General features: G+C 44.1%; 1 protein-coding gene across 1 annotated transcript in view; it reads left to right on the top strand.

Moving 5' to 3' along the window:
* The window catches only part of ARHGAP35 (Rho GTPase activating protein 35), a 126,391-nt gene that overhangs the window by 54,654 nt on the left and 47,583 nt on the right, over nt 1–24,154 (top strand). The window contains exon 3 of the mRNA XM_032388863.1: nt 7,499–7,643. Coding sequence (XP_032244754.1) covers nt 7,499–7,643 — 145 coding nt within the window. The remainder of the gene's footprint in view (nt 1–7,498; nt 7,644–24,154) is intronic.

Here is a 24,154-nt window from a genome sequence, read left to right as displayed (position 1 = left end):
CTCCCACTCCCCCTGCTTGTGTTCCCTCTCTCGCTGTCTCTCTCTCTGTCAAATAAATAAATAAAATCTTTAAAAAAAAAAAATTACAATAGGCAGCCCTGATCTGTTTTTCAAAGAGCAAAGAATTGCTCTGATCATCACTGAACCAACTTGTTCTCGTCCACCACCCAGTGATACTGAAATATCTTGGGTAGGGACCCAAATTATTTCAGCCCGAGTGAAGAATCACCGCTGCTTCCAAAGAGAAAGGTCTTCTTGAATGCGTTTTATTCAGTATTTGAGAGGAGGCAAGCAGATAAAACTGACCTGTAACTCTGAGAAGTCCATATCCAGTGAGTGTTGGAAAGGGCAGGGTGTGTGTAAAAAAACTTTCCTAGAACTAGTGGGCCCTCCTTTCTAGTCAGCCCCCTGTCGCACCGGCTGCTCAGTCTGAGACAGCGGAAGGGAGTGACCCAGATTTGCCAGACTCCACACCTTTCTACAGCAAAAAGCTCTGGTCTCACTTTATTTGGGGCCTGTGAGGGGATGACATGTCTTTCTTCTCCCATGATGGCAGAGGATTAGGGATGCTAGGAAGGCCGAGACTTTATGCTACTTCCTCTTCTATCCCTAAATAAGATGCTCCAAGATAGTGGGTGACCAGGTTGTAATACTGACTGCCAGTGTGCAGGAGCCCAAGTCTAGTAAGCATTTATGCTTTCAGAACAGACTTTGCCAGTGAGAACAAATCCACCCTCAGGTTTTCTCTTAAACTTGGGCTTAGATTTTTTTCAGAGCCAGAAGGGGGAGCACCAGTTAACCAAGAATACATTTGGGGCATGAGTGAGAAACTTGATTGGAAAGGTTCTTTTGAAGATCTGTTGGAAATTATGAGAGAATAGTTGCTAATGCTGAGTATAAGATGCAAAAAGGTGCTTTTGGGGAAACCTGTAGTAATGTAGTATATGGGATCTTTTGGTTTTTCTGACTCCTACCACTTACATTTAGTCCAGGGTCTCTCCTACTACACAAATTGGCAAACCGTGTGTGCGTGTGTGTGTCTCTCTCTCTCTCTCTCTCTCTCTAGGGCTTTGCTAAAAATCACTCTAGAGAGAGAGAATTGTTTTCATTCAGAGGCCACTGTCCCTGTTCCAGACTACATTCAGTATATGACATTCGTCCTTTTATTAAAGATTTTATTTATTTATTTATTTATTTACTTATTTATTTGAGGGAGAGATATCACGAGCAGGGGGGGAAGGGTAAAGGGAGAAGCAGACTCCCCATTGAGCAGGGAGCCCGATGCAGGACTTGATCCCAGGACCCTGGGATCATGACCTGAGCCTAAGGCAGATGCCTAACCAACTGAGTCACCCAGGTGCCTGGCATTTGTCCTTTAAAAAAAAAGAGAGAGACTCCCAACAGCCTGTGTTCATGTTCTGTTTTTTTATTTCCTTTATTAGATGGGTTACCAAGCATTTATTTTTTTTAAATTTTATTGTTATGTTAATCACCACACATTACATCATTAGTTTTTGATGTAGTGTTCCATGATTCATTGTTTGTGCATAACACCCAGTGCTCCATGCAGAACGTGCCCTCCCCAATACCCATCACCAGGCTAACCCATCCTCCCACCCCCTCCCCTCTAGAACCCTCAGTTTGTTTTTCAGAGGGGTTACCAAGCATTTAAAAGACTGTTAGGTGGTACAACTGTAGTGATCATATTTTCTGTCTCTAAAATCTAGATAAGTAATTTTATATGTATTGAGGGTATTTTATAGAGAGCAGGAGAGTATTTGAGGTTGTCAGCTTCGGGTCACTAAATAACTACCTGCTGTTCCCAGAGAAGATAAGAATGTTCTTTATCCAGAAAGAATGGCTGACCTCTCCATTGGAGCTGTGGGAGACTCCCTTTTTCTTTGTGGCTCAGTTGTTATTCATCTGATATCTAGATCAGCTTTGTTTGCTAGGGATATGTCTCTTCTTTTACCAATTAGATTGTAAGTTCGTTGAGGGTGAGAGATGACGTTGGTCTCAGTATTAGCTCTTCTGCTAGTTTGCTATGTGACCTTGGGCATAATTCATTAAAAAAGAAAAATGCTAAGATCCTTGCTCTCTAGGAACTGAGTCCAGGAGGAACATAGTTGTATGTGTACATAAATGACTGTCCTTTATTCATGGCCACACGGTGATATAGGGAATTGATCGCCTCATCTGTTTTTTAAAAAAGGGAGTCTGAGATGTACTGTCAGTATGACTAAGACCTTCTGAGCCTCACCTCCTCACATCTTCGGGAGAGTAGCACTATGTTAGGAGAAGAAAAAGCTTCTGTACATACAGAGATAGTCCTCATCTCAGCTCAACTTGGAAAAATATAAAGAAATACTGGCCCTGTGCATTATTGGAAACTGTTTTTGTTCAGGAAATTTATTGAGTGCCTACTGCGTGTCAGGCCCTGGAACCCAGTCATCTTGTAGCCTGATAGAAAGGGCCTTACCCTGGGCTGCTTCTCATTCTTTGATTGGCATTCTAACCTTTTTCTTGCCCCTCTGGACTTGGAGGGGCCGTGGAGTGGGCTTACCACCCCACAGGCAGGTGACAGATGTGTTCCTAGTCCGCCAAAGTTGGGAGTTTCCTGTGATGCTCTTTCCTTGTTTCAAAAGCCAAAGGGCCAGTGGCAAGTTCTAGTCACTGTTTCTTTGCAGTACCACACTGGTGTAAGCTATTGGTTCATTTCTTTGTTTCCTTTGCCATCTGGGTATTATCAAGACTAAGAATCAGGCATGTTTTTAAGGAACTTGAAGTAAAGAACAATGGCCTATGTTACTCATTCAAAAAATGTATCTATCAAAAGGACAAGATGAAGGTGGCTCAAACTGACCCAGTCCTTTGTTTTTGTCATGGCATTTCATCATAGAGTTCACGTAGGGCAAAGAGGAGCTTTGGTGTTCAGAGATCACTAGCCCCTGGATCCTGGCTCTCACAGTGCTGGGTGTGAATCTCTCTGAGCCTGTTTTCTCACCTATAAAATGGTGCTAATAACCCTTGCCTAGAAGGTGGTTGTGAGGTTTCAGATAATCGTGCAGAGCACCTAGCAGTGTCCTGCATATGGCCACTCCTAATTAATCACCGTTTTCCATTTTTGACCCAGTAAGACTACTTAGAGCCACAGATGTGTAGATTATTCTCAGGGTTTGGTTTCCTCTGGCTAGATGCCTTTTTCAATTCAGCCTGCTATGTGAGTGCCTTCAAAAGAAGATTGATGTTGGGATGGTATTACTTTCTCCTCTCCAAGGGCCTGCTGCTCTGAGTGCCCCAGGGACCCCATAATGAGCAACCCATGTCTGACCGGGGACTGAGACAGCTGGCAGGCCACTCACAAGAGTGGCGTTTCCATCTGACACGTGCCCAGTAACCCTTCCGGTGCCTGATGCGTTGCTTGTTATTTCAGCAATCTGGCCCACCTCTTGGCGTGCACCACAAAGTCTGATTTGCTTGCTACAAAGGTTTAGAATTAGTTGTACAAGAATTCCCATCCTAATTTTGTGACACCCTACAGAGCCTTCAGTTACTTCTCCGGAGGTGTTTTGACATTCAGTAAACCACAGTTTAAATCTGAGAGAGAGAATCCATGTCATTTACAAGGGGAGTTGGTGCTGTTGCCACAGCTTACTCTCCATTCCCGCATTTTATAAGTTGAAGCACTGAACTAGATCTTTGATTCTTTGGGGTGAGAGGGATAAAGGCAGTTGTCCAATTTAGACTTCCATCGAATGGCAGAATCTCCTTGACAATGGGTATGGCAGGTAGTTTGCAGTCTCTGCTTTGAGTATTTACAGAGCTTTTTAAACAGCTGGGGATTTTGTTTTTTAAATTTCTCTTTATATTGGCCAAAATTGCCTATCTATATTCTCCTCTTATCTCTCCCAACATAACCCTTTGGAACTATAGAAAATGATCTCTTTCAATGAGATAGTGCTTTAGCTATTTGAAATAACTGACATAGTTCTCTGTTCTTGCCTTTTCCAACTTACACATCCTTGGTATTTTATGTGAGTGGGTCTTTTTTACCTTAGAAATTCTCCAGATTGTCAGTGTACTCTTAATCATTTGTTCCATTATCCATTTATTTATTCTGCCATTCCCGGGAACTTTCAGAGGAAGGCAGTGAATCACAGTGGTTAGGAGCACAGGTTTTGGAGTCAGAACTGACTTGGGCAAGTAACTGAATTTTTTTAGGACTCAGCTTCTTCATCTGTAAAATGGGTTTTTTTTTTTTTTAAAAGATTTTTTATTTATTTGACAGAGAGAGACACGGCGAGAGAGGGAACACAAGCAGGGGGAGTGGGAGAGGGAGAAGCAGGCCTCCCGCGGAGCAGGAAGCCCGATGCGGGGCCCGATCCCAGGACCCTGGGATCATGACCCAAGCCGAAGGCAGACGTTTAACAACTGAGCCACCCAGGCGCCCCTAAAATGGGGTTCTTAAAACCCACATGCACAGATCTGTTTTGAATCTGGAGTGAAATAATGCATCTAAAGAACATAAGCAAGAGGGGCTAGTGCATAGTACTCAGTTGATGGAGGGTAAATTTTCTAGCTAATTTAGATTGTTAGAACACACCCCATCATCTTGTTTTAGTATTGAGAAGGTAGAGGAAGTATATGATTAAAATTTATTATCTGTTTACTAGAACTATGGTTAGAAGGCTTTATGGTGATTGGAAAAACTGCTTCCTTGCAGCTTTTCTTAAAGTTCCATTTTTTAATTCCTTAACAGTTTATTGGAGAGCATCAGTTTTACTGAAGAACAGTGCTGTTGTTGTGTTAGTTTTGACAGGCAAATTCTGCAGGATTGAGATTTTTAAAAAGAATGTCGCTGAAATCCAGATGGGTTTCCTTGTATATTCAGATTCTGGAGCTAATAATTTAAACTATGTGGCTTTTTTTTTTTTTTAAGATTTTATTTATTTATTTGAGAGAGAGAGAGAATGAGAGAGAGAGAGAGCACAAGAGGGGGGAGGGTAAGAGGGAGAAGCAGACTCCCCATTGAGCAGGGAGCCTGACGCGGTACTCGATCCCGGGACTGCAGGATCATGACTGAAGCTGAAGGCAGTTACTTAACCAAGTGAGCCACCCAGGTGCCCTAAACTATATGGCATTTTTAAGGGAGAGCATAGCTTGGCTCATGGTTATCCGGTTCAGCAATGTGTGACAACAGAAGCACTCCCCGTCTCTTTCCTCGAATTATTGGGTGGCTACTGTATGCTAGGCCCTGAGCCAGGTCCCGCACATTTCACCTTCAGACCCCTTGTGAGGAGGTGCTGTCGCTGAGATGCTAAGTCACTTACCCAGAGTCACAGGACTTGTCTGTCAGGATTCAAACCCAGGTCTGTTAAGATTTCAACCCTTAAATTCTTTATGTTGTACTTCCTATAAGTAGAAGATGCCTGGGAGAGAGTCTAGATTGGTTAAATTATCTCATGTAAAGATACATCATAAATCATTAATGTGCTTTTTCCTTACTTCTTTAGTGAGAAGTCTAGGTCAGAGCCTAGAGATAGCGGCAGTCACTCCCTGCACCCTGAGAGGCTGTGTGGCTGATTTTATGAGGAGCGGGACAGGGACAGGGGTAAGCTTTGTGGAGGGCCTGGTTCTCTTGGACCCCAAGATCCGTTCGCATTGCGTTAGAGTCTTCCTGACTGAATCAGTTAGCAGGCTCTATACAGATGTGCCTTTGGGTGGTCGTTACAGGTGATGTCAGCCCCCAGCCCAGATGGCCTTGTTCCTTCTTTCATGTACATTTTATTCTCAGCTGTTCCTTTTTTTTTTTTTGCCACTTGTTTGTACAGGAAGTCCTCAAAGAATCTCAGACTAAACAGGAAGTGATTTGTTCCCATATAAATAGAGGTACCAAATGGAATGAGGTTGGGCAGGATAAGGAAAGGGGAATGGTTGACCCTGACCTAGAAGCTAGTTAGTTGTCCCCTTTAGTGGATTTTATACGAAGATCCCCTAAATACTTTTTAAAAATTTTATTTGAGGGGGAGCGCGCACGTGCACGAGCAGGGGAGGGGCAGTGGGAGAGGGGAAGCCGACTCCCCTCTGAGCGCAGAGCCTGCCATGGGGCTCAATTCCACAACCCCAAGATCACAACCCGAGCCGAAGTCCAGAGTTGGACACCCAACTGACTGAGCCACCCAGGAGCCCTATCCCTAAATACTTTTAAATATATAGGTTGTATACATTTGTAATAAATCTGCCCTTCTGATTTGGTCTCGTTAACTTGGAAATGAAACGGAATTGCTGGAGCTGCACCTGAGTCCATTTACCTTGATCCTCTTTGGTTACCCTCCTCCTTAGTAGATATTTTACCAAAAGGCCAAATTTTCAGGTGTATTTCTGTGGCTTTTAGGAAATTTACCATTTGTTTAGAGTATTTTTTCCTCATGTGAGCTTCAAAATAAAAGGATTGAATAATTTTGGAGCAGAGTATCTCAATAGTGTTTATGAGCATGAGCTTTGGAGACAGACCCTCATGGGTTTGAATCCCAGCCACGTCACTGACTAGTTGTGTCATTTAGGTGCGTGGGACATTTTTCCTCGGTAAAGTGGAATGTCATGAGATTTTTAAAAAATAGTATTTGGGGGCACCTGGGTGGCTCAGTTGGTTAAGCGACTGCCTTCGGCTCAGGTCATGATCCTGGAGTCCCGGGATCGAGTCCCGCATCGGGCTCCCTGCTCAGCAGGGAGTCTGCTTCTCTCTCTGACCCTCCCCCCTCTCATGCTCTCTCAAATAAATAAATAAAATCTTTAAAAAAAAAAAAAAAGTATTTGGGACTTGCTTGGTACCTAGTGAGCCCTCAAGTAGTAGTTGTTACTGCTGCTGCTTGTGTTACCGATGAAGGGGACTGCTAGGAAAGAGACAAGTATTCTCTTCTTTGTCCTGTTTGATTACTTGCTTTTACCCTTTCCTAATTCCAAAGCCACTGAGAATTAACCCCAGGCCAATCTAGCAAAGGAAATTCTCCCTTGGAGCTTTCAGCCCTGCAGAATGTGTGCTCTATTTCTTTTCTGGAAAGAGGAAATTACTCATTCTCAATTCCATCTTTTATCTTTTTAAAGATTTTAGCCGTCTTTGAGTATATAACATTCATTATCCATATGGGATGTTTGGAAAACTTCCTGTTTACTCCAGGGCACCCCTGATAAAGGATGTGGATAGTCATCTCATTGTTACTAACTAAACATGGCCTGCTTCTTATAAACACCTTTGTTTTGATAATGCAGTCTCACACTTGAGGTGTGACTGTGTGTCAACTTGCTGGCATCTTGTGTGATATTTAGAGGCTAGAAAATACAAAATTAGTGAGATGAGCAAGTGGGTCTCTATCCTGTTTGGAGTCTTTCCAACAGTTTCCACACCACCGTGAGTTCCCTTCTGGAAGCCTTACCGATGTTTGAGTTGCGTGTTGATACTCACTTTGTTTTTGTGCTTTCTTTTCTCTTTCCTGTACAGAAACCAAAGCCCAAACCCCGGCCATCCATCACAAAGGCAACCTGGGAGAGTAACTATTTTGGGGTGCCCTTGACAACTGTTGTGACTCCAGAGAAGCCCATCCCTGTTTTTATCGAGAGGTGTATTGAGTACATTGAAGCTACAGGTAAGAGTGCGACCCAGGGCTGATGACGGCTTTCACTGTCTACGGGATACTTTCCAGCGGCCTGAGCCCTCTGGGGGCTCTGGGATCATCTCTCCTTAAATGTGAGAGGCTTTCGGAGAAGGAGCTGAGCAGTCAGGACAGCGGTCAGACTTGCGGGTCCTCCGTCGGCATGTAGTTCTGAGGCTGTCATACAGGATCCGTTAGACCTTTCAGTGTGCGGAGCATCCTGTTCTCGGGACTGCAGCTGGGGCTGGTGTTAGGTGCCTCCTCTGTGCTCGCTCAGCTCCCTGTCAGAGCAGGCAGCCTGTCTGTCTGGGTCCCCGCGGATCTGTCAGCTGCTTGGGGGCAGGGGAAGGGTCCTGTTATCGTTGTGTCTGCAGCACCGTACTGGACACATGCTAGTGTGGTTTGGCTTAATACGGTGAAGGAGTGGTTGTGGCCGTTACAGCCCTTGGCTGTTGAGCCGGTGCCTGAGATTCATTATTGACAGAATTTTTTTCCTGAGGTCAAAAACCAGCGAGGATCGTTGGATATCTTCTGGTCAGGCAGCTATATTTCAACTCCACTGACAGCTTGGTGTTATCATGAAGACCAGCTGTCTTAATAGTTTCCACATTGTTCTTGAAGTGACAAAATTTTCCCTGTGTTGGAAACATTTATTTCGTTCATTTAGTGTGATCCCATAACGTGTCTCTTTGGCCTCTCTTTTGAAACCTCTGGAGCTTCCGTTTTCATGCCACTGTTTGCCTTGGTTTTCTCCTGGGTGCTTTCAGAGCTGCTGAGTTTGAGGAGAAGGTAGCATAGCAGGCCCACGGTTATGTCAGTTCTTGAGCATTAACAGTTGAGCTCAAGAATATAGGCTTAAACTAATTTGAAACCAAGGTAGGGATTAGAGCCTTCCTCTGTGTTCTTTCTGATTCCAGTGTTATCTGCAATGATACTAAGTATTGTGTGGTGTGCACAGCCTCCCAGGTATCCTATTAAGCTGCATGACAGTGTTAATATTTACTTAGGATGTGCCAAATCAGGGAAAATAGGTTTCAAGTTGAAGCCTGCTAAAGACTTTGTAGTTATTTCCAGGGTTTTCTCTGCAACACACCGGGGTTGAATCACAGTAAGCACTTTGCCTAATCATAGCAGATCTGCAGCTTTGTTTAGTTCATTCTGTTCCCAAAGCCTTTTCTCAGTGTCCATCTTTTTGACACTGGTTTTATATCTATTTCTTTCTGGCTCCTCTCCCTTGGGCAAGGAGAAAATCTGCACAAAGATCTGATTCAGGGGGCGCCTGGGTGGCTCAGTCGTTAAGCGTCTGCCTTCGGCATAGGTCGTGATCTCGGGGTCCTGGGATCGAGCCCCGCGTCGGGCTCCCTGCTCCGCAGGAAGCCTGCTTCTCCCTCTTCCACTCCCCCTGCTTGTGTTCCCTCTCTCGCTGAGTCTCTCTCTGTCAAATAAATAAGTAAAATCTCTAAAAAGAAAAATCTTTATTAAAAAAGATTTAGGTGACTGAAGCCTCTACTTGTTGACCTAGCACTTCAGAGAGACAGTTTGTGTCATCTCAGGGAGGGGGGAGGGCACTTTTTCCTGAACTTTTTGTTTTGAAATTATTTTAGATTTATTGGAAAGGCACAAAAATTATAAGTTTAAACAAATTGAAAGTTAGAAAAATCCCCAGGTTCCTCAAATGTATTTTACCAGTTTCCCCATACCATTCTTTCTGTATATATTTGTATCTTTTTTCTGAAATGTTTGAAAGTTTGCAGATCTGATGCACCTTTACTTCTAACTACCTCCGTGGGTATTTTCTAAAAACATTCTCTTACATAATCACCAAGCAGCTATCACACTTAGGACATTAACACCGACCCAGCACTAACCTACCTAATCTGTGGATATTTTCATTTCATCAGTTGTCCCAGTAATGTCCTTTATAGCAAAACACAAAAATTGTTTTGGTCCAGGAGCTAACCCTGGACCACATGATAGGTTTACTTGTCAAGCCCCTAGTCTCTCTTAATCTAGAACAGTTTAGTCTATTCATTTTTCATGGCCTTGATAGTTTTTTTGTTGTTATATTTTAAAGCTTTTATTTATTTGACAGAGAGAGAGAAAGCAGGGGGAGCAGCAGAGGGAGAGGGAGAAGCAGGCTCCTGGCTGAGCAGGGAGCCCGATGCAGGGCTCGATCCCAGGACCCTGAGATCATGACCTGAGCCGAAGGCGCCCCAAGGCCTTGATAATTTTGAAGAATACAGATAAATTATTTTGTAGTAGGTTCCTCCTCAGTTTGGTGCTTTTTGTTTGTTTTTGGGGTGTTTTCCTCATTAGCTTCATACTTGCACCTGAGGCAGAAACAGCAGGGAAGTGATGCCGTGTCCTTCTCGATGCATCACATCATGTGGCGCATGATGTCAGTTTGTCCCATCACTGGCAGCGTTCACTTTGATCACTTGGTTAAGGTGATGTGGTATGTACTAAGCTTCTCTACTGCAAAGCTACCCTTTGCCCGTAGTTTTACTCCCTGATTCCTTCAGCATTTATTAGTTGGTTTTCTCCTGTCAAGGAGAGCTTTCCCTTTTCACGGGGAGCCTTGTGTGAATGGTCTCCTCAAGTGGCTCACCTGTGGTAGCCCAAGGTGCCGGGATGTTAACCACATGCCCTCTAGCTGAGCACGTCAGTGGTCTTGACCTGCCCCACCCACCTTGCTTCTTTCGTTCTCAGCCTGTGATTCACTTTTTGCTCTCCATTGATAAAATTATGCCTCTCCTTGCCCTTCTGCTTATGAATCCTTTCGGATATAAGACTTCACCACCAGCCACTACCAAGCTGCTGCTTTTCTTAAAGCTCTGTGAGACTGCGCCAGTGTCTGCCCTGTCACCCAAAGCTTGGCGCTTCAGGGTCATCTCCAGTCAGCTCCCAAGTCTGTCACTTCTGCTTCATCATCTCTGGGCTTTGTCCCCTCCATTTCATTTCCGCTTCCCCACCATCACCCTCCGCAGTCCATCCTGATTACATGACCGTTCCTCTACCAAAAAGCTCTTCTTACTGCCTCATTGCCTACCAGACGTGGGCCTCAGTCTTGCCTCCTCCCATACACAGTACTGTTATGCTTGTCTGCCTGCCTTCCTGCCCCGCCCCCCCCCGCCTTCCTCTCTCCCTCTCTCCCTTCATTCTTCTTTTTCTCTCCCCCACTTTCTGTTTTAACTACAACAAGCATTACTTTTTAAATTGTCTTATAAGAATACAAGCTGAATTCTTTATTTTTCCATTTTTAAAATTTAAATTAATTAACATATAATGTATTATTGGTTTCAGAGGTAGAGGTCAGTGATTCAGCAGTCTTGTGTAGTACCCAGTGCTCATTACATCACATGCCGTCCTTACTGTCTGTCATCCAGTTACCCCATCCCCCCACCCCCCCTCCACTGCAGCAACCCTCAGTTTGTTTCCTGTGATTAAGAGTCTCTTATGGTTTGTCTCCCTCTCTGGTTTCATCTTGTTTTATTTTTTCCTCTCTTCCCCTATGATTCTCTGTTTTGTTTCTTAAATTCCACATATCAGTGAGATCATATGATAATTGTCTTTCTCTGACTGACTTATTTCACTTAGCATAATACCCTCTAGTCCCATCCATGTCATTGCAAATGGCAAGATTTCATTTTTTTGATGGCTGAGTAGTATTCCATTGTATATATATACCATGTCTTCTTTATTCATTCTTCTATCGATGGACATCTGGGCTCTTTCCATAGTTTGGCTATTTTGGACATGCTGCTATAAACATTGGGGTGCAGGTGCCCCTTCGGATCACTACATTTGTATCTTTGGGGTAAATACCCAGTAGTGCAATTGCTGGGTCGTAGGGTAGCTCTATTTTCAACTTTTTGAGGAACCTCCATACTGTTTTCTCGGGTGGCTGCATCAGCTTGCATTCCCACAAGCAGGATTTCTTGGTATTTCTCTGCCTTGTCTGTGTTCTTCGTGTAGTGTGAAATGTATCCGACATTCCTCCTTGCCTCTGGAGCTTGTCCTCGTTCTTCCAAGACTCCCCACCCCCAGTAGCCCTTTGAATGTAACCTCCCTGGTAGTTCTCAGGCACATTTCAACTTGCTGAGAATAGGATTCTCTGTTCTTATCTCCTGAGTGTGGCACACAATATACATTACCTATTGATTAAATGAGTGGTCTTCAACCTGGAATACCTTAATTCCATTGTTTTCCCCTTCCTTCTTTCCTTCTTTCCATCCTTCCTTCCTTCCTTACTCCCTCCCTCCCTCCTTTTAAATTTTGGTTATATACATCTCCTCGTTGGCATTAGTTTGTACTTCCGTAGAATTTCGGGAAAAAAATTAAACCTTGTATCTATGAATTTAGCGTGTGTGTGGGGGGGAGTGGATTGTGTGCTCTTTTCCCTAAAAGAATTTTTTTCCTCTTCATAAAATTTAGGCATGTTTATAGTAGAAATTCAGCAAATGACAAAAACTGTGAAAAAGAATTTAAAGAGTCATTGATCTTCCACTTAGTGAATACCACTGTTAATGGTCTGCTGTATTTCCTTATAGCCTTATTTCTCTGCATATGTGTGTTGGTTTTTAGTTTTACATAATTCGGAATATGCAGTATGATAGTTCTCAAAAATTTTTTAGCATAACTTAGATGAGGCAAAAGAGCCCTGAGTTTACCAGCTTACCTACTCCTGTTTCCCTGCAGGAAAAGAATTCAGTAACCAAGAGGTGGGTTGGAGGACCATTTTTTGAGAATCACTGCTTTTTATTTTTATTTTTAAATATTTTATTTATTTATTTGACAGAGAGAGACACAGTGAGAGAGGGAACACGAACGGGGGAGTGGGAGAGGGAGAAGCAGGCCTCCCGCAGAGCAGAGAGCCCAACGCGGGGCTCGATCCCAGGACCCTGGGATCATGACCCGAGCTGAAGGCAGACGCCTAACCACTGAGCCACCCAGGGGCCCCAAGAATCACTGCTTTTTAAACCAGACATTGCTTTGTGAGCATGCTCCCTGTCGTTAACTACTTCGTGAGAATATGACTTTTTTTTAATTTGAAGAGCAACTGGTTTTATTAAGTATTCATGAATCGGGCAGCATCCCATCTAGCAAGCAGAGGGGATCTCCCTCAAAGAATATGACATTTAATTGCTGCATAATGTTCCAGGAAAGTGCTGGATCACAGATCATTTAACCATTCCCCTGTTCGGGGGCTCATGTAGCATTTTCTTCTGATGTACTTAATACTTAAAGAAGCAGATTAGTGAGGACAGGCATTTTGGAGTAGTGATTTAGAGCTTCAGATCTGCAGTTAGACCAGGTCTGGAATCATTGTTCTGCCATTTGCTCATCTGTAAATGATGAGCAGGGTGATGACAGGACCTGCCTCCAGGGGCAGCCACTAGGGTTCCGGGGGACTTGCACTGAGGCGCTGAGTGTGGCGTGTGGCCCAGGCAAGGGCTCAGTGTGTGCTGGTTGTCGCTGTAGCTTCACCAGTTGTACATTTGGTTCTTCTTTCGACTGCCCATCAGACTCTACCATTAAATGTAAATATCATGACTTGACTTTTCTCCCCAGCTTCTGAATTGTGAGTAGTATGATGATCACTCAGTATTCACCAGGGGTTAACATTTTGCCACATTTGCCCTTTGTTCTCCTAATTTTTATTGTTGTTAAACCATTTGAGAATAAGCTGCGCTCCTAAAAATCTCAGCGTTTATCCCTAAGCTTAAGGAGTTTCTCCTCTATAACTGCAATAACGTTATCACTTTTAAGAATAATAGCATTAATTCAGTAGTATTTCACATATGTTCCATGTTTAAATTTACTCAGTTGACTTAAAACTATCTCTTACAGCTGAGATTTTGTTCTAAGATCCAAGCAGTGTTCATAGTACATTTGGCTATTGCTTCCTTTGTCCCTTTCAGTCCAGAACAGTTCTCTTTGCCTTTTGTTTTGTTTTGAATGATGACCTTATTTGAAAAGTCTAGACAGTTGTCTTGTAGAATGTCCCCTTGCGTGGTGTGCTGTCTGTACCTCTCCATCACCCTCAGCTCCCTTCTGACACCACCCACGGCTGCCTCATCACGTGGCTTCTGTCTGAGCAGAGGCCTGGGACTGATGAGACTTTGTTGAATGAGTGAATGAATTATGGATTAGGTATTTTCCCAGGTCTGACTAACTTATACTGAACTTGCACTTAAGGGAGAGCCTCTGCTGCCACCTGACCTCTCCATCCCATCTCCCTCTCTTGCTCATGATAGAAGTCGTCCTATGACTTGTTTCCATGTGGTAATTCAGGCAGTTCGTCTAGCTGATTGGAGAGGACACTCCAAATGAAACGTGTTTGCCAGGTCTGTCCTAAGCAGTTCAGTCAAAAGTCGTAGTTTTTGTATCTTTCTCATACACCTGGGCACTTTGCTTGTCCTGGCAATAAAATATTGCATCATCACTTTCAAAGGCAGTACTTGGGAGCTCGCACTCCTGCCCACGGTGGTGGGAACGAAATCCAGAAAGAAGCCCCTTTCCTTGTGTGCCTCAGGGCCTGGGTTGCTCCCCACCCCTTCACAGCCAGGGTCCCGGCAGGCAGCAGTGCCAAAACCCTACTTGCCAAGACCTTGCATTGGAGAGGCAGGAGCGTGAGTGTTGTGAATTGGGACATCTTGAACCATCCCATCACCTTATTATTTTTTCTAATTACAAGAGTCATAAACTTGCTCACAGTAAAAAATTATTATAAATACAGATATATAACAAAGTGACAGTCCTTTAATCCCTATCTCTGGAAGTAATCTGAATAGTTGAATTATGTTTTCTGCTAATATTATCCTCCCTCAAACGCTTAAAAGCAGGAGATCATGTGCATACCGTTCTGAAGCTTGTATTTTGTTTTAATTTTACACTGTATATACCTTGGGCATCATCTTTATAATTCCATCCGGGCCAACTGCATTTTAATCTTAGACCTGAGAAGAGGGTGGGCAGGAGTTGGGGTGGTGGGGATTGGGGGTGGGAGAGCAGCTTTGTTTACCGGCAGCCCGACATTCCGGGGGTTGCCCGCGGCAGACACCTGTGACTGCCTTGTTTGCTCCTCATACTTGGTGAGTAAATTGCCGGCTCCTCCTAGACACAGACCAGAAGGAAAGGATCACTGCCTTCTCCCCTCAAAATTTGCTGCTCCTGCAGTCACCAGGACCCTGTTGGAGCTCTCCAGAGCCCCATGTTCTTAGGGCTTCTGCTAACGTTACAGGCGGAGATTGGTTTTGGATTGCATCTGTCTTTTTTCCTGAGCTTTCTGACCAGTTCACTTACCCTCGTTTCATATTTCCTAAAATTGGAACGTGTTCAAGAAATGGCCAGTAGGTAGAACAGCTTTTGGATTGATTTGCAGATGCTTTGAGCCCAGCCCAGGCTCAGAGAGCGCCTCTGTGCTTGCTGTGCTGATAGGATCACAGCTTTTCACTTTCTGCTCTAGTTCCGTGATCAGGCTGGAAGGGGGCATGGATCTTCTGCAGCTGCTCTGGGGTCACCGCCGGAGGTCAGACTGACTTTATATTTCTGGCTAGAACACTTTCTTCCCCCAGTTTTCCTCCACATGGAATATTGTCAGGGCAGTGGAGCCCCTGACTCCCTTCTATAGTAGTGTGACTCCTGAGTGAAAAGAGAACATTGGCCAAGCTGCTCTCCGATGCATGGCAGGAAGTAGGAATATTCAGTCCTGGCCAGAGTTCATCTCGTTGGAGGACTCACTTTTATTTTTTTTTTAGATTTTATTTATTTGACACAAAGAGACACAAGCAGGGGGAGTGGGAGAGAGGGAGAAACAGGCTTCCTGCAGAGCAGGGAGTCCGATGCGGGGCTCGATCCCAGGACCCTGGGATCATGACCTGAGTAGAAGGCAGACGCTTAACGACTGAGCCACCCAGGCACCCCTGGAGGACTTAACTTTTAGAGCCCACTCACAGTCCTCCTGTATCCTAGTATGCTATCTTTACACCTCACTGTGGTCACAAAACGGTTTTAAATCCCAATTTTTTTTAAATTTCTGTTAAGCTTTATTTTATTTTATTTTTATTAACATATGTATTATTTGTTTCAGGGGTACAGGTCTGTGATTCATCGTCTTACACAATTCACAGCGCTCACCATAGCACATACCCTCCCCAATGTCCATCACCCAGCCACCCCATCTCCCCTGCCCCCCCCACTCCAGCAACCCTCAGTTTGTTTGCTTAATTTGTTTGATTAAGAGTCTCTTATGGTTTGTCTCCCTCTCTGGTTTCGTCTTGTTTCATTTTTCCCTCCCTTTCCCTATGATCCTCTGTCTTTTATCAAATTCCTCATATCAGTGAGATCATATGATAATTGTCTTTCTCTGATTGACTTATTTCACTTAGCATAATACCCTCTGGTTCCATCCATGTCGTTGCAAATGGCAAGATTTCATTTTTTTGATGGCTGCATAATATTCCTCTGTGTGTGTGTGTGTGTGTGTGTGTGTGTGTGTGTGTGTGTGTACAGCACATCTTCTTTATCCATTCATCTGCTGATGGACATCTAGGCTCTTTGCATAGTTTGGCTATTGTGGACATTGCCGCTATAAAAATTGGGGTGCAGGTGCCCCTTCGGGTCACTACATTTGTATCTTTGGAGTAATTAGCCAGTAGTGCAATTGCTGGGTCATAGGGTAGCTCTATTTTCAACTTTTTGAAGAACCTCCATACTGTTTTCCAGAGTGGCTGCACCAGCTTGCATCCCCACCTTTCTCTGCATCCTCGCCAACATCTGTCGTTTCCTGACTTGCTAATTTTAGCCATTCTGACTGGTGTGAGGTGGTATCTCATTGAGGTTTTGATTTGTATTTCCCTGATTCCAAGTGATGTTGAGCACTTTTTCATGTGTCTGTTGGCCATTTGGATGTCTTCTTTGCAGAAATGTCTGTTCATGTCTTCTGCCTATTTCTTGATTGGATTATTTGTTCTTTGGGTGTTGAGTTTGATAAGTTCTTTATAGATTTTGGATACTAGCCCTTTATCTGATATGTCATTTGCAAATATCTTCTCCCATTCTGTCAGTTGTCTTTTGGTTTTGTTGACTGTTTCCTTTGCTTTGCAAAAGCTTTTTATCTTGATGAAGTCCCAATAGTTCATTTTTGCCCTTGCTTCCCTTGCTTTTGGCGATGTTTCTAGGAAGAAGTTGCTGTGGCTGAGGTTGAAGAAGTTGCTCCTCAAGGATTTTGATGGATTCCTGTGTCACATTTAGGTCTTTCATCCATATTGAGTCTATTTTTGTGTGTGGTGTAAGGAAATGGTCCAGTTTCATTCTTCTGCATGTGGCTGTCCAATTTTACCAACACCATTTGTTGAAGAGACTGTCTTTTTTTCCACTGGACATTCTTTCCTGCTTTGTCGAAGATTAGTTGACCATAAAGTTGAGGGTCCATTTCTGGATTCTCTGTTCTGTTCCATTGATCTATGTGTCTGTTTTTGTGCCAGTACCATACTGTCTTGATGATGACAGCTTTGTAATAGAGCTTGAAGTCCAGAATTGTGATGCCACCAGCCTTGCTTTTCTTTTTTCAACATTCCTCTGGCTATTCGGGGTCTTTTCTGGTTCCATACAAATTTTAGGATTATTTGTTCCATTTCTTTGAAAAAAGTTGATGGTAATGTGTAGATTGCTCTAGGTAGCATAGACATTTTCACAATATTTGTTCTTCCAATCCATGAGCATGGAACATTTTTCCATTTTCTGGCCCAGTTTTGAGCCAGAGTGTGGGAAGGGAGAAACATCCATGTTCTACAGCATAGAAACCCCCTGAGGGAGCTTCCAAGTGTCACTGCCCCCCATCCCGGGAGGTCCAGTATCCTGGAGGCTGAACGCCTCATGCCCTGCTCATCTGGGCACTGCTGCATGTATTCCCCAGGCCCGTGGCCTCGCTTGTCAGCCATGAACTAAAAATACCATTCTCTAGGAATGATTTTTTCTGAATAATATGTGAGACTAAACCTGCTTGGCCCCTCTTTCTGTGATCTTTAACCTTTTTCTTTTGGCAGTGGGAGCGGGCGGGGTGGCAGTAGCAAAAATGATTTCCCATCTAATAGTCCTTTTCTTAATTACTTTGCTTACTAAGAGGTGACCATTTCCACTAGCAAGTGCCACAGAGGGCTGAGAAAAAAATTGTTCCCAGGGAGAAGCAGTTTCATGTGGGCAGAAGGCCCCTCTTCTACGTCTAGAATTATAATGCATTCAGAAAATACCGTATTAATATCTGGTAGGCCATAGTTTTGTTAGTGCAGCTTAATTTCAGTGTGTCCCCGTGGAACGAGAAGGTCCCTGCAGTCAAGGAAGCCTGGCAGCTGTTTAAAATAATAATGCCAAAGATGGTCTGCCATCACATTAACTCTCCCCATTCTCTATTCCTGACACATTTATTGAGTGCTTGCTATGATCCAGGCATTGTACTGGGCACTTGGCATATGTGACCTCATTTCACAAGAGATTGTTTTGTTGCTCCAAGAACCCAGATGCGGCAGGAAGCTGGCCCTTGGGAGGGGTCAATGTCTTTTATCAACCTTAGGGAGACCCCAGTGTCAATAAAGTGCAGGGCTAGCCTGGCTGGAGAGAAGGTGGCAGCCTTAACAATCTCTTCCACTACTTTCTTGGAAGGACTCTTACCTGGTGACAGGACTGGGGTGCTGCTTTTCAAGGCAGCGCCTACCTGGGCACGATATTGCAGCTGAAACTCATATTTCTTATTTTTTTCTTTTCAAATCTTTATTTAAATTCTAGTTAGTTAACATCATATTTATTTTCAAACCCCTTTCCTGCAGAGCCTGGAATTGAGCCACAGAATAGAGCCTTAGGGTTTCAGTGCTTGCACTTCACAGGCTGTGTAATGCAAGAGGGGCCTCTTTATTTGCCTTCTGGGGCACTGCTCCTCGATGGGCAGCAGAATCAGGTCAAGCTTGACCTCTCTGGTTTAGTAGGAGAATGCAGGATACAATACCAAGTGGTTATAGAAAGATAGAAACTTCCTGATAAGTCATTAGTAGGTCTAAAAATTTCTAGCTTACTGTCTTTTTGTTGGGGTTGGGGGAGGTCTGCAGATTTCATTCATTCAACAGGTATTTACTGACTTTATATTAATGAAGCCCCTCCTGTATGCTAGGAACTGGGTTGAACTAAAGTATCCCCCATGATGTCCAAGGGTGGGAGAGTTAGACATAATCACACAAATGCATAATTAATTCAGGCAAGGAACATTATTGGATTTTAAAATCACTGGGGAATTTAATGAGTAACAGGACCAAGTAAGGATATGGAGTGATTAGAACCCTCACACACTGCTGATGAGAATATAAAAGGGTAGACTACCCTTTGGAAAACTCTTTGGCAGTTTATTAAAAGCTAAATGTACACTCACCATCCTACTCCTAGGTATTTGCCCAAGAGAAAGGAAAACAAAACATATTCACACAAAGACTTGTACTCAGCTGTTTCTAGCAGCTTTGTTCGTGAGAGCCCCAAACTGGAAACCACCCAGTGTCCATCAACAGGTGAATAAACAAACTGGTCCATCCATCTACTGGAATACTACTCAGGGGCCAAAAGGAAGAATTACAGCTACACTCAGCAGCATGGTTGGATCTTAAAAGCATTATATGCTGAGAGTGATTCAGGCAGACACAGAAGACTACAAGTTCTGATTCCATTTATATAAAGCTCTGTAAATGCAAACTAATCTATAGTGATAGCAGGCAGATCGGTGGTTGCCTGAGAGCAAGGAGTGGCAAGAAGAACTGATTGCAAGGGGACATGGGAGAAACTTGGGGATGATAGAAATACTCTGTATCTTGGTTGTGGTGATGATTTCACTCATGTATGCATATTCAAAACGATCAAATTGTACCCTTTAAATGGATAGAGTTTATCGTATATAAATTATACCTCAATAGTTAATTTTTTAAAACTTAAAAATAAAATCACTGGGGAACAACAGTTCTGAAGGAACTTGATACTTACATGGTCTCAAAATACCACCCGACACGTTAATTACCAGGGGAAATGTACCTTTATAATGGAGAGATCCGGGGGTTACTGCCTTAACAAGGGGACCGGACCTCGCACCCCTACTGTTAGTTCAACCAAACCTTGTGTGTCTCTTTGCTGAAAACATGTAATTTAAATCTGAATCTTACCATGAAGAAACAATTAGACAAATCCAGAATGTGGATTTGGAAGACAACTGGCCTGGACTCCATCAAAAAGGTCAATGGCACGAAAAAGAGAACAGTTTGAGGGCCTACTGTAACTTCTGCGTTTATAACATAAACACATTTCCCATTCAGATAGCCCAGTGGTAGGACCCTAAGCTTTGGTGTCACCCCTGGCATCCTCACTTTTGTAGGTAGTAGCTGGCCTTCAGCTTGAACTGGCTAAGCCTTCTTTTTCTATTCTTTCAAATTGGGAATAAAAATAGTAGTTCCTTCAGAGAGAGTTTTTGAGAATTAAATGCACTCCTGTTTGTAGTGTTCTCACATAATGCCTGGTATACAGTGATCATTCAGTTGATGTCAGCCATTATTTTGGTGGCTCCTGTCACTGACTTGCTGTGGTTGTAGAAATCCAAACAGGACATCTCCCCAAAACAGTAATGGATGAGATTGGACAGCGTCTAGAGGCAGTTTTTTTAAAACTTCTCATTGAAGTATAGCATCCATTAAAGAAAAGTACACTCATCATTAAAGTATAGCTCAGTGAACAGCCACAAACTGAACACAACTGTGTGACCAGTTTAGGAAACAGAAGATGAGTGGTTCCCCCCAGAAACCTTTTTACCAGGGATCACCACTATCCTGGCTTCTAACAGTATAGAGTAATTTTGTCTTTTTATGCTTGAAAAGTGGACTCATACCAAATGCGCAGTTTTGTTTCTGGCCTCTTTCACTCAACATGATGTCTGTGAGGTTCATCCATCCCATGGTTGAATCCATAAATTCACCCATGTGATTGGAGATCGTTCTCCTTGCTGTATGCTCTTCCGTCATATGAATAATCCACTATTTATTCATTCTGCTCTTCTGGATATTTGGGTACTTTCCAGTTTGGGGCACTGCTGTGAACATTCTTGTACATGAATTTTGGTGCATATGTGTGCACTCGTGTGCTTCGAGTATATACCCAAGAGTGAGGCAGCTTTTAATAATTAATTTTAGCATGTTGAACATGACAGTTTAAAAGACCTATCAGTCCCTGAAGGGATAATCATCTGTGAAGCTGTGAGCTAAAGCAGTAAGGGTTCTCTTTGCTACCTGTTCATGGCTTTGTGTTTCATGTCTTTTAAGGAGAAAGGGGTGGTTCTGGCAAGGGCGTGTATGGGTACTCAGAGCTGTCTCACATATTCTTTTAGCAGCTGGATCATCCCTGTTTGCAAAGTGTGCCTGGCTTGAAAGAATCTTAAATTCTTCCAGTACCTTGTGATATAACTGTTTTCTTTCCTGGGGTTCTGTCTGTGGTTTTGAGTTGAGACTGTGGTTAGCACAGATCGTGATAACTCCATGGTGTTTACATGCCAGCCCATTGTAGAGCATTGCTCTCCGATTTGATTTTGGCTATTTTGCCACACAGGTAAGTAGGTGTTCTTACTGATACTCACCGGTGAGACTCCAAAATGAAAGGTTCAGCCCTGGGGGCAGTTTGTGAGGGGAGGAAGGGTGAGGCTTCAGAAGCTGGGGTGAGTGCCGAGCCCCATAGCCATGGCTTGAGGGCTGTGGCTGTAATTCAGCTTGTCTGCATCGTTCGCAGGTCAGAGGTGGCGCTCATCTCCGCTGTGCAAATGGAAGCCCTCTCTAAAAATGATCTTTGACAGATACTTAGAGCTGTGACCTTCCTCCTGATTTAGCTCATTTGCCTGGGTAAATGAGCAGAGTGCTTTCTGTGTGGCAGATTTAAATTTCACCACTAATTGAGGGTAGCATCTTTAGGGAGAAATGCTTGCCATTAGATCAGAGGCCTTTGGGAGACAGCCTGGCAACAAACACATCAGGGCAGATTAAGGCAGGAGGTGGAGATGGGGAGAGTACAGAGTGCATCTGTTATGAGTAGCTGTGGGACGGGCAGCAGAGAAGCCAAGTGAGGACTTCTGCCACACGCCCCAGGGGGGACCATGCGCGCACGTGCCATGTACACGTCATGTAGGTTTTGGTAGCCTTTTTTCCCCGTTTTGTCTTGCTCCTGAATAAATCTGTACAGGATGAACCTGGAGCAAAGTGCCTGAATTCGAATCTCCACTCTGCTCCTTGTGAGCAAATGTTTAACCTGGACAGTGACTCCATTTCCTTGAGTGTAAAATGGGGATGGTAATACTTTGAATCATGGAGATGGTTCAGTATGTTAAAGACCTTATGAGAGTACCTGGTGGGTCATCAGGGATAATTAGCCTTAGCTGCTGCAGCTGCTTCTAGTGCCACTGTTGATACGGTCGAAGGGGCACCTAGGTGCACCTTCCACTCTAGGGAAGCCTCGAACCTTGTGGGAGCCCTCATTTGCCAGGCCCTTGCTGCCCGCTGGGCCTTGTGCCCTTCACCGTCAAGGTCTGGTCCGGGCTTCTCCCTTAGGGAGAACAGCCCAGTGACTCACTATCCCTTCTGAGATCCTGAGGGCCAGAGAGCAGAGCGGGTCAAGCAGGGACTTTGGAACCCGTCACACTTGGTTTAAAATTCCAGCTCTGCTCCTTCTCTTAGCTCAACTTGCCTTAGCCTCTGAGTTGTGTGCTTCCTGTGTAAAATGCAGCTAATGGTAATACCTACCTTTTTAGGATTGTGAGGATTGAATGGAATCGTGCATATCAGCTGCTTGGCCTGGCACATAGTAAACACTTAGCAAGGGGAGCCCTTGTTCTTGTGAAATTGTCAGTGCTGACTTCTTGCTTGTCCTCTGATTATTTCATGGGCTGCTTTTGAATCCCAGTTTAGATGTTCATTCCTCAGGGCAGCCTGTTGTTTTAGATCCCCCCCATGCTTACCTGACCTGTGGTAAAGGCTTGGGAATCTTCTTTTCCACAGAGCTATCCTCACCTCCGTTTTACCTCACTCTTGAGGTAGGTAGTCCCCTGTGCATTGATTTCTCTGCCTGGTTCCAGAGTTCCAGGGACCCGAGTACCTAGAATCATAAGAATCCTGTTCTTATTTCACTCACCCAGCACTTATATACTATGTGCCATGCACTGTTTGAGATGCTGAGGATGCGGTATTGGACAAAACAGATAAAAATCCTTGCTCTTATGCAGCAGACATTTTAATCTAGTGGGGGAGACAGACAATAACAAATAAAATATATATAAAGAATCTTGATGATTAGTGCTCGAGAGGATAAAAATGAAGCAGGAAAGTGGGATGTGAAATGTCTGGAGTAAGTGTTAAAATTTTAGATACGGGGAGCTGGGGGAGAGTGTCTTATGATGGGAGCCTGGTGGAAATGAGGGAGGGAACCATGCCATTACCTGGGGAAGAACCTTCCAGACAGAGAAGAGCCAGTATGAAATTCCTAAGAGTAGAACATTCCTGGTAAGGGCCTTGGCTTTTACTGAGTGAGGTAAGAAGTTGATGGAGGGTTTTAAGTGGAGGGACCGTATTTGGCTTTTGCTCAATAAAATAACTCTGGCCACTATGTAGAGAACAGTCCTGACCCTTGGGGACTTGAATGCTCTTGCTCTCCTTGTGTTTCTGCAGATCTTCCTACATTCTGCGCTTCCTTTCTCTGGATATGTAACCAGTCCCCTGTATTGCTGGCGTGGGTTGACCTAGATCCTTAGTTTAGACCTGAAAGGATGGAGGGGTATAACTCAGCATGGGTAGGGAGGCAGGGGGAGAGCCTGGGTTAGAGCCAGAACTGGGAGAATGCAAGAAACGGTAAGCAGATGGGGCAGCCGCCGAGCCTGGCTTGCCTTGCCAACCTCCTCTTTCTTCACATTTTCCAGTTTTGTGCCTCTGTCTCTTTGCTCACATGTCCCCCCAACCCCTGCACCTGACAAATCCCCACTCTTTCTAAAGTCTTCACACTCTAGAGCTGCCTCTTTTACAGCACATTTTGCCTTGTATTAGGGTTAATAAGGCCGTAAGGGTGGGGCCCTTGATCTGATAGGATTCGTATCCTTCTAAGAAGAGACACGAGAGAGGTCTCCCCAGAAACCGAATTGGCCAGTAATTTGATCATCTTGGACTTCCCAGCCTCCAGAACCGTGAGAAAATATATTTCTATTGTTTAAGCCCTCTAGTCTCTGGTATTTTGTCATGGCAGCCTGAGCAGATGAATACAGATGGCCGGGCGATTGACAGAGGCATCAGAACTCCTAAGATCCTTGAATTAGGGGCCAATTCTTTCTTGGTTTATGCATTCCCGTGGGGCCTTGCTGTCCAGCGACCTCAGTCAGGGATCTTTGTGTTCGCTTGGCCAGAAGAGAGCAACTGGGTCAGTAAGAATGGGAATTGAGGCAACAGAGAAAGTCAGGA

This window comes from Phoca vitulina, unplaced genomic scaffold, assembly GCF_004348235.1.
Source record: "Phoca vitulina isolate PV1807 unplaced genomic scaffold, GSC_HSeal_1.0 scaffold52, whole genome shotgun sequence".
Lineage (NCBI taxonomy): Eukaryota > Metazoa > Chordata > Mammalia > Carnivora > Phocidae > Phoca > Phoca vitulina.
This window is presented reverse-complemented; position numbering and strand designations above follow the sequence as displayed.